Source organism: Mastomys coucha, unplaced genomic scaffold (genome assembly GCF_008632895.1).
Source record: "Mastomys coucha isolate ucsf_1 unplaced genomic scaffold, UCSF_Mcou_1 pScaffold13, whole genome shotgun sequence".
NCBI lineage: Eukaryota > Metazoa > Chordata > Mammalia > Rodentia > Muridae > Mastomys > Mastomys coucha.
Window position 1 is genome coordinate 30,261,110 of NW_022196895.1, and position 11,280 is coordinate 30,272,389.

The window sequence follows — 11,280 nt, forward strand, 5'->3', positions numbered from 1 at the left end:
ATTATGGCCAGCCAATGCAGAACTCTGTATGGTTCTGGAGGAAAGACATTAAACAGAAATGAAACCAAATGGGTATTGTAACTATGGAGCTTGAAGTAGCTTTTCCCATCCTTTCACCTGGAGGTTGCGTCTGTCCTGGGTGATGAGGCAGGCATGAGTCTTAAAGAAAACAAGCAGACGGATCCTGTTCACTAATATTTTTCTCACATTTATTATGTGTCTGTATTTGGATGCAAGTGTGCCACGGCCCATGTATGACACAGTGCTAAACTAACACTGGGTACTAAACAAAGGAAGAAAGAGTGCTGGGCAGGTAAGGTCAGCCTCCTTGCCAGGCCCAGGGTCCCTGGGACCTAGAACGACACACTCTTCCAGGAATCGTGTATGCTTTAAAAAGCATGGCTGTGCATGGTTGCTATATCCTAGCATTTGTGGGCAGGGTGCTGTGGCAGGAGGATTTTGATACCAACCTGGGATACATAGTGAAACTCTATTACACACGCCCGCACACGCACACATGTGCGCGCTCACATGAGAATTTTGATTTGTATCAGTACCAAATCTGATCACATACTAAGAAACTGGGAAATAGCAGGAAGTGAGATGATACAGACAAAGTCAGTGCGAGCTGAGCATCTGCTCTCAGTTACCTGCACTCAGGGGAAGGAAGCGGATTATCTGACCTCAGTTTTGGAGAGGTTTTGGTTTTAGTTGTTTGGGGTTTTTTTTGTTGTTGTTGTTTTTTGGTTTGGTTTGGTTTTTAGTTTTTTTGTTTGTTTGTTTTTGGTTTTTTGAGAAGGGTTTCTCTGTGTAGCCCTGGCTGTCCTGGAACTCACTCTGTAGACCAGGCTGGCCTTGAACTCAGAAATCCACCTGCACGTGGTGCATATGCCTTTAATCCCAGCACTTGGGAGGCAGAGGCAGGCAGATTTCTGAGTTCAGAAGCATAACCATTAGCAAGGTTCTTCAAAGAAGCACTCATTGCTTGAGGGGACAAGCCAGTTCCCATGAGATGACTCCGTGCCACCTCATGATTAGGTAGGTAACCTGACTGTGCTATTCTTGAAATCCACAGTGACTGGAGATTTAGGACACTGGCTGGGGGCTTTCTGGTCCACTGGTGGAGGAGCAATATTATAGATCTGATAGCTAAGATGTCCCAGTTACTCCTGTCCTCCCTTCTGCCTTTACCTGCTGAACCTGAAAGACCCCCAGAACTGGGGAGACCCCCACTCAAGTCCCGGGATGATGCAACCACCCAATAACTCACCAGAGACTGATCTTGCTGCAATCACATGAGGTTTATTTGGGGTAAGCCAGATCTGGGGTCGAAATCATAGCCTGGCAGGCCAGAAGGGTTCGACCCCGAACACAAGAAGTGAGGGGTATTTAAAGGGAAAAACCACAAACTAGGAGGGGTGAGAAGGTTACCAAGGAAACATAACATAAAAACAGTGGAAAATTCCAAAGAGACCCAACCCCTGGTTGAGTCAGGTCACAAGGAAGTTGTCCTGCACACTCATTGTCTAGAGGAATGTGGTTTGGTCAATGCTATCTTCTTAATGGCTGACCGCTATCCTGTTCCTTATTCTGGGCAATGTTATCTTCTTAATGGCTGACTACTATCCTGTTCCTTATTCTGGGCCCTAGCTGGAGGGGGTCTCTGTGATCAACAAGTTCCTGGAACTGACCAGTCCACATTCCTGGCTCGTTACAGAGACTTCCTATGCCTTCTTTAAGTAAAGGTTATACATTAATGCATTTCCATTAACATGCTTTTTCCAAATTTCTAACTTCAGTCTTTCAAACCATCTCACAATCTAAGATGCCAGGCTTTTATCTTGCTTTTAGCCTCCTCCTAAGTCTAATAAGCGAATCAGTACCCTTCAGCAAAACCAGTTTCTAAATTTAATTTCCTGTTACACCATGTAATCCAGGCTACTTGGGGCACTGACCCCAGAAGACTCAAAAAACAAAAACTCCAAGACCAACCTAAAACAACGGGCAACATAGTAACATCTCATCTCAAAAAACAAAAGCAAACAACAACAACAAAACCTATTCTCTAACCCGGCCACATTTAAGCTAACATTCTTGAAAAACAGATTCAGAAGGAATCTACTTTGCACTATTTTGCTATGGCTACGAGTATTTCATTTGCATGTGCAAAGTAAGTGTGGCCCGGTGGTGACAGAACCCCCTGAAACTTGGAGTTAAAGGCGATCTTCTAGGAAAGCAGCAAATGCTCTTGAATTCTGGGGACTGAAGAGACTCTTGCCAGCTGAAGCCTGGCGAGCATGGCTATGACATTTCCCTCTGCCTTGGTAAAAATGGTGAGGCTGCATTCCTGAAAACCAGCCTCCAAGTAAGGGGAGTCTCTTTCCTTATCGCCTGAGGCTGACTACCAAGGTCCAGCTATCAAAGTACTGAAGCCCAGCAATCAAAAGGACCCTTTGGTTCATCTAATTAGCATGCCCAAGTAAAACACCTCATCCTAACAGGGGGTTTCCTCTTGTCCCTACATAAGTGGTTATTTTCCTACTTTCCAAGTCTGTCTCCTCTCTATCCAGGGACAAACACCCCTCCTCCCCCTCCCTCGTCCTTTTCCCCTTCCCCCTCATCCTCTCTCTCCTGTCCTTGTGTCTTATCCCTCACCGTCAATCACTCTGGGACAAATAAATCTCCTTTGTGCTGAGAACTTGTCTTGGGGGTCTGGGAGTCCTGAGCCCATAGTGATCCTTACAGGGAGGGGAGAAGGGAAAAAGGAGAGAGAGATTTTTTTCATGTAGAAAGCAGCGTACTGAAGGGAAGGTCTCAGTGTTCTGTAAGATTTAAACTGAAACCAAGAAAAGTACTTACAAATGTTCGTATAACTCATCTTTTAAGCCCTCTCAAATAATCTCTCAATTCACTATTATTTATGTAATCCAAAAAAGTTATCTCTCTCTCTCTCTTTTTTTTCCTCCAGCTTTTCTAAAACCAAAGGCTCCGGTACTGCGTAAAAGTTATATTATCACCCTTTTCTTCTGTTTCTCTGCTTTATGTCGCTTGAACTGTGACCATTAAAAAAAAACAACAAAAAACATAAGTGGCACATCACCTGCACATCAACTGAACAATGTGTGCAAAACTATGAAATTTCGGGGTATGAGCTTTAGAAGTTTAACGATGTGTACAGTGAAGTGTCGAACATTAATATTTATACAGCACAGTGCCAAAAATACTAAGTGCACCGCTCGGAAATTTTACCTTCCTAAGTCGAAAGCAAGCTGAGGAAACCAGGAATATATAGCTGAGCATAGAAGGGCATTTTCCTGCCAGATCTAACCCGCATCTTGCTCCAAACTACAGATACTCGCTCCCCTGGGCGAAGAGTCTGGGCTACACCAGGAGAGCGCGCACAGCCAGTGGGAAGAAGCTGAGGTCAGCCCAGACAGACGGAAGGGTCCGGGCGCTCTTCTCGCCGGAAGATGGGCTTACGAGCCACGTCACTCCAAGCCGGAACCACCTGTGAGGGAAACCAGGCTGGCGGCCGCTTTGGCAGTAGGACTTCCGCCGGAAGGGCGGGCGCTCTCCGAGGTCCGAGTCGTCTTCGCGCTGGTGTTCGGCCTGCTAGGCTGGCGCGGCTGTCGGGACTCCCGAGGACATGGCTTGCGCAGCCGCGCGGTCCCCGGCCGACCAAGACAGGTGGGTCTTCGGGAAGGCTGGCCGCGGCGTCACGAGAGCCAGCGGAACCCCGGCATTGCGCAGCTTCCGAGCCCCGGTCGCACCGAGCTCCCCCTGTAGCTGTGGCGGGCGGTGCGGTGCGGTGCGGTGCGGTGAGGACCGGACCCGACGTTAGAGAACAGTCGCGCCGCGAGAACCGCGTTCTCCATTAGTGCTGCTGTCAGAGAGGCTCGCCTCGTGTCTTCTGAGTTTTTCCTTTCCGTGTAAGAGCGCGCTCCAGCCTCAGGGACTCTAGACAGGCTGTTGTGTCAAAGTAACAGTTGCATTGTTTTGCTCCAGTCATTAAAAAAATATATATGTTAAATTTTAGTATAAGATGTCTCTGCTATGTCGACGAAATTATCCCTTTTAAGTTACCACTTAAATTACCCAGCTGTGCTTTTTTTCGTGTGTGTTTGTGGCAGGTTTATTTGTATCTACCCTGCTTATTTAAATAATAAGAAGACCATAGCTGAGGGGAGACGGATCCCCATAAGTAAGGTGAGTATCTGATACCTAGGCCCTTGCTTGTTATGGCAACGACTGCCTTTTCTTTCTTTCTTTCTTTCTTTCTTTCTTTCTTTTTTTTTTTTTAAATGAGATTGAAGAGAACACTTGCAAAACAAAAGAGAATTCTTAATGGCCTGTTTGTAAAGAAAAGAAGAGATCTGGGTCGAGTTTTCATGTCTTAAAACCAAGATTATGACAGTCTTAGTGGAAGCAAAATGATAGCATTGGATAGCACAACATGCAGGATGCAAACTCACTTTTTGGTTTTTCTAGACAGGGTTTCTCTGTGTAGCCCTGGCTGTCCTGGAATGCACTCTGTAGCCCAGGCTGGCCTCTAACTCAGAAATCCGCTTGCCTCTGCCTCCCAAGTGCTGGGATTAGAGGCATACGCCACCACCACCCAGCTGCAAACTCACTTTTTTTAAAGTATAGGAATAAAGGTTTGTACAATGTGCAGGTTTGTTAAGTTTTGTCTTTATTGCTTTTTAAAGGAGTATAAGCCGGGTTGTGGTGGCACACGCAACACGTGGGAGGCAGAGGCAGGCAGAGGCAGGCGGATTTTTGAGTTCAAGGCCAGCCTGGTCTACAGAGTGAGTTCCAGGACAGCCAGGGCTATACAGAGAAACCCTGTCTCGAAAAATCAAAAAACAAAAAAGGAGTATAAACTCACTATAAAGTTAGTGCTTGTGGATAGTAGGTGTAGGGGACGAGAGTAGCTCCAGGGTAGAGCTCTTAACCCAAAATGTGGAAGGCCCTAAGTGATTTACAGTTCTGAATGATATGATCTTTAGATAGAAAAACCCTAGTTAGGGGCTGGTCTGGTGACCTAAGCTTAGAAAATGCCCAGTGCTAAATGAGAGCTCACAGAATTTTTATGTTGGATTCTACTTTTAAAGAGGGATTTGATTTTATAATCAAATGAAATCTAAAGCAAAGAATTAGCTATTTTTATATTAATGTCTTTCATTTGGTTATTACTTAGAAGAGTAAAGTTCACCTTGCCTCCTTTAGAGCACTGTTCAGAGTAATGCCCAACATAAGGCTTTAATAACAGCTCCTAGGTGCCTTCTGGAATGTTTATTGTTTTAAAAAGTCCACTGATGTATATCTACCAAACTTAGAAAAGTATATAAATTGAATAATTTTCATACAGGGAGTAGAGCTGGATACAGCACCCAAACTTAAACATTACCAGTTAGCATGCAGGAAGATTCTCCTGTGTCTCTTCCCTGTGCTCACTCACACAAAGGAACATTGTTCTGATTTCCAACACTGTAGGTGACCTTGGGCTGTTTTTTTCATTTTCTATGTATGAGGTTATTCATTGTGTACTTTTCTGTCTTCTTCACAGATCTTTAAAGTATGAGACTTACTGATATTCTTACTATAATTTTTTGCATATTTTGATGCTCAGGAATGAATGTGAAGCCTCAAATAAGCCAAGCAAGTTCTCTGTCTCTAAGCAACACCCCCCCCCCCCAGTGTAGTTTAACTAATTCAAGCAAGATAATCTTAGCACAAGAACCGTTGACAGTATTTGTTTGTTTTAAAGGTTTATTCTATTTTTATTCTCATGTATATGTAAGTATCTGTGCATGAGAATGCAGGTGTGAATGCAGGCAGTGTGGAGGCCATAAGAGGGTGTCAGATCCCTTGGAGCTGGGCTGCCTGTTTGGGTGTTGGTACTGAAACTGGGTCCTCTACAAGAGCAGTAGAAGCTCTCAGTTGCTGAGCCATCTCTCCAGCCCTCATCTGCTGTTCTGAGTCAGATAATTATCTGTTGTGACAGTTCTGTGCATTTTCAGATGCATGATAACATCTCTGACCTCTACCTGCTATATAAAGTTCCCTCTTCTCTAGCTATTTTGAAGTGAATCTGTCTCCCAACATGACCAAATGTTCCTGGGGTAGAGGGTGTGTAAACTTCCCCTGCCTCAAAGTACTGCCTTGCAGAACTGCATTGTATGAACCCCACACTCTAGTTTAGGCTGTTGTAAGTAGTGCTGTGGGGCTACAGCAATGGCTCGGCAGGTACGAACCCTTACTGCTTCTGCAGAAGAGCTGTTCCCAGCACCCACAGGGTGACTCACAACCGTCTATAACTGCAGTTCCTGGGGAAGTAAGGCTACTTCCGACCTCAGTGTGCACTGCCCAAATGTGGTGTACTGACACATAAAATAAATACTAAAAATAAGATATACTGCTGCTATGAACATACTTGAGTGTATATATTCCACTGTTGAATGTATACTTGAATTCCAGGGCCAGAGGCAATCATGTCCAGCTTATTAGGTAACAGTCAGTGTTCTAGAATGGTTGTATGTGTAATCATTTAACCAGTCAGATGCATTGAGCACCTACTGTGCTCAGATCATCAGGCTTTGCTAGGGAATGTACTGATGAAGTCCTTTCATAAGGTTTATGTTGGAAGAGATAGAAACACACAACTGTTTTAAGGATTTTTAAATTTTATAGTAAAAATAATTAGATAGTAAAAAAATAACACTAGGGTTTAGTCTGTTTTAGTCATGATATTAGAAATGATTTACACACAACGTAGTAATAACTACTTAAAACTCAGCTGTTGAATGTTTTTGTTTTGAACTGTTCAGGCTGTAGAGAACCCGACGGCTACTGAGATTCAGGATGTGTGCTCAGCAGTTGGACTGAATGCCTTTCTGGAGGTACGATGAGGTCCTCATCACTGTCTCATACTCACCTCATTGATGTCATAACTCTGAAGACCTATTTTTGTTTTGTTTTATTTGTGTTAGAAAAACAAAATGTATTCCAGAGAATGGAATCGTGATGTTCAGTATAGAGGCCGAGTCCGGGTACAGCTCAAACAGGAAGATGGCAGCCTCTGTCTTGTACAGTTCCCGTCACGTAAGCTAAATTTTTAAAATGAATTTATCTTGTACAAAGGATATAAATACCACCCATCTGTAGTAAGCCCAGCACGCAGACTGTTGAAGCAGAGGGATTACTATAAGTTCAGTACCTGTGTGGGCGGTAGAATGAATTCAAGACTAACCTGAGCGATGTTGTAAGGCCTTGTCTCAAAATAGAAAACTTAAGAAGTCTAGAGATGTGGCTCAGTGCTAGAGTCTACCTACCATGCACAAGGTCCTAGGTTCAAGCCCCAATACAGCAAAAATAAATCTTAAGGAGCAATATTGAATGACAAAGAAATATTAATTATTGTGGTTCTACGTATATAAACTTAAGTAATAATACTATTTATTGATAAATATATTTATTATTGATAAAAGTTTTTAAATGGACTAGAAGCTAACATACCCATTTTTCAGATAGTACTCATCTAATGGTGAGTGCTAAAGTAGGTAGGGAGTGGGGATCGTAGACTAATAGAGAACACTAGAGGGGTGGATTACCTCTCAGAGGACGGAGGCACTTGGTGACCTTTGTTCAGGGGAAAGAACAAAATCTGTACACAAAGTTATACATGTCACATGCACACACATACACATTATGTTCATGAATACATGGTTTTAGTTCAAAAGCAGAGTGTCACATCTTTAATTTTTTTATTTTTAACCTTTTAATGTATATATTCTAATTTAGAACTGTTCACTTTTTTTTTTTTTGCCCCTTTAATGTCTCCAATTTTATTAAAGTAAAACAATTGCACTCTCAGGTTAATTGATATGTAATTATTTGTTTTTAGTAAAATACAAATGAATTGGTTTCTATACATCGGTTATTGCCAGAAACTTAAGATTCTAACTCAAGAATAATAGATAGGGCTGGGAAAGTAGCTAGGTGCTGTATGTACACTTGCCTAGCAGCACACACGAAGGTGTTTTCTAGTTTGTGTTTTCTCTCAACATTTTCCCTACGGCCTTAAAGGACCCAAAATAGATACACACAAAAAAGCTTATGATTTGAAAAGCAGCCAAAATTTATTGGTGAAGAGAATACTCCTATTCCTAGTAAAACAGTAGACATATCAAAGATATAAAGGTCGATATGTTGAAGCCAAAAAAAGGTGCCTTCTTGTAGTTAAATGGAGTGGGATGTGGATGGGTGTCAGTGTCATCAGGGCTCAGGGTGAGGTCCCTGTTGTTTAATATGTCTCTCCCCCTCTTTCCCAAAAGGGTAAGGGTTGGAGACCTGGGCCTAGGACCGAGGTTTCAAGTCAGTAATGTGTTGTATATTATTTCTAAGATTGTTACACTAAACCTAGCTTCTGATTTCTAGGTAAGTCAGTGATGCTGTACGTAGCAGAAATGATACCTAAGCTAAAAACAAGGACACAGAAATCAGGAGGTGCTGACCCAAGTCTTCAGCAAGGAGAAGGGAGTAAAAAAGGCAAAGGAAAGAAGAAGAAATGACGTGGTGGGAACGTAGAGCACACAGTCCTGCTGGGAGAGAGACATGGATCCTTGTGTCTGAGGGAACAGCTTTTTCTTTGTGTCCTTTAACTGAGCTGTGAACAAGTGTGTCTCCCATCTTCATCAACAGTTAACAGTGATATAAGTTTACATCAGAAGTTTGCATCCAGCTTTTATACTGTAAGAAGGAAAAATTGTATGTGTGGAAGAAAGAAGAATATTTTTAACAGATAATGACTGTCCCATAAGTTACTTGAAATACTATATCTGTTTTGTCCTCTATGTAAACATATATTTCAGGTATGTAAGTTTAATAAAATTTGAAATACACATTTTGTTCACTTTTAAGTTAATGAAATAAAAGATTTAAACTGACTTTAACTTACGTTTTACTTACTTTAAGTAGCTTTCACTTACGAATCAGTTAATACCAGAAAAAGAGGTTAGTGAAAATACAACTAATTGAAGCGTGGATAGGGTGGGTGAGAAGTAGGAGGGGCAATAGAAATTGTCTCTTAATCTGCTGTGATGATAGGCAAGTCAGGCTTAAGCTTTAAACTTGCTAATGTGTTAGTCTTATGACCATTGTTTCTGAGCTTGAGAGACATTCAATGTCAAAGTGCTTGCTTCACAATCAGGAAGACCTGAGTTTAAATTCCTAGTACCCATGCAAAAGCCTGGCGCACTGGTGTGGGAGATGGGCAGATCCCAGGGGATTGCTGGCCAGTAACTCAGTGGTGTCCAGATCAGTGAGAGACCCTGCTTCATAAGATGATGTGGAGAGTGATAGGAGACTTACTGTCAATCTCTAGTCAATAAACACAGACATGTATGAACATGTCACACACAAAACATTTCCAAGCCAATGTGGTGTCACACACCTACAGTCAGTCTAGCATTGTGGAGCTGGAGTTGCCTGCCTCCCTCCTCACCACCATCCTGCCTAGCAACTACCACAGATCCTCAGGAGGTATGGGGTCCCATATGCTTTCAGGAAGGGTGGGGTCACATTACTAAGTGTGGATCAGGAGGATCAGAAATTCAAAGCTGGCCTCAGCTACATATCCAGTTCCAGCCAGCCTGGACTACATAAAAAGCTGTCTTCAAACAAAATAGACATTGTTTCCACCAGAGTTCTAAAAAATGACCAGTGCTTTAGCGCCAGGAAGTCCACTTTCTCTGAAGACACTAACTTGGAAGTGTTCTTGTGAATTCATTCCAGAGCCCTTCCTGGAGTGGTGGCTTTGACCTGCTGAGGCACAGCGTGACTGTTGTGTTGCCACCTAGAACTCTTAGCATGATGAGCAACAGGAGGTCAACCCAAAAAGCCCATTAACTTAGTCATGTGACCCCACCCTTCCTGAAGACATATAGGGAGTCAACAGGGGGAGGGTACATGGGACCCCATACCTCCTGAGGATCTGTTGGTGGTTGCTAGGCAGGATGGTGGGGTGGAGGGAGGCAGGCAAGGCTTTCTTCAGTGGTGTAATAGTCAATCAGAAGTTGCCAATAACCCTATTGGGATTAGAATAGGAATGGCCCCCATAGGCTTATATATTTGAATGCTTAGTCATCAGGAAGTGGCACTACTTGATAAGGATTAGGAGGTATGGCCTGGTTATAAAAAGTGTCCCTGGAGGGGGGCTTTTAAATGTCTCTTCCTGCTGCCTGTGGATCCAGGTACTGAACTCTCAGCTACTTCTCCAGCACTATATCTGCCTGTGTCACACCAGGCTTCCCACCCATGATGAGAATGGACTAAACCTTTGAAACCGTAAGCCAGCCCCAATTAAATGCTTTCTCTTACAAGTTGCTGTGGTCATGGTGTCTCCTCACAACAATACAACACTGACTAGGAAACTAATTAAACTCATTAGTTCAGCAAACAAGATGAGTGGAATCATTTCTTCGGACTGCAGAGTTCTATCTGGGGTGAAGAGATGTTTGCCTACCTCCCCAAGAAAAGTTCACAAAAACACTTGCTGCCTGAATGTGGAGCACTCCAGAATTAAGGTTGAGTTTGGATGTTAGATTGCCTCTAACGTTTGCGAAGTCATGCAACTGAAGGTGGAGTAGTTACAAGGTTATCCCACTGTCATCATCCTCTCAGCATTGCAATGGCATGGCCCCTGCCAAGGGTGGAAGATGTGCACCCAAGCAATCCCCATGAAGGTGAAGTGTCCCCGGGAGGATTGCCTGCCTCTTTGTTGTATAAAGCACACCACCACCCTGATGAATGGGCTCCACCGGTGAGCACAGAGATGTCTCCAAACGGCTGATCAGCTAATGAATATGGCACAGGGGCTAGAGAGATGGCTCTGCAGTTCAAAGCCCTTGCCACTCTTGCAGAAGATCCAGGTTCCAATCTCAGCAACCACATGGCAGCTCACAACCATCTTAACTCCAGCACCACAGCAATCCAACAGCCTCTGCTGGCCTCTGTGGGAATCAAGCACACATGTGCACATAGACATATGTGCAGGCATTCACACAACTTTTTGTTTGTTTGTTTGTTTTTGTTTTTTCAAGACAGGGTTTCTCTGAGTAGCCCTGGCTGTCCTGGAACTCACTCTGTAGACCAGGCTGGCCTCGAACTCAGAATCCACTGAAGGGCTGGAGAATTTTAGAATTTTAGAAATATATCAGTAGGAATGTATAATATATAACCTTTACCTAAAAGGGCATGGAAAACCTCTGTAACAAGCCAAGA

General features: G+C 43.3%; 1 protein-coding gene across 1 annotated transcript; it reads left to right on the forward strand.

Moving 5' to 3' along the window:
• The first annotated feature begins 3,535 nt into the window (after window positions 1–3,535).
• On the forward strand, window positions 3,536–8,945 carry Srp19 (signal recognition particle 19). Its single transcript, XM_031365290.1, has 5 exons — window positions 3,536–3,687; window positions 4,131–4,206; window positions 6,828–6,899; window positions 6,990–7,101; window positions 8,437–8,945. The coding sequence occupies exons 1-5, from the start codon at window positions 3,647–3,649 to the stop codon at window positions 8,568–8,570; spliced, it is 435 nt and encodes a 144-aa protein (XP_031221150.1). The 5' UTR covers window positions 3,536–3,646; the 3' UTR covers window positions 8,571–8,945.
• The last annotated feature ends 2,335 nt before the right edge of the window (window positions 8,946–11,280 follow it).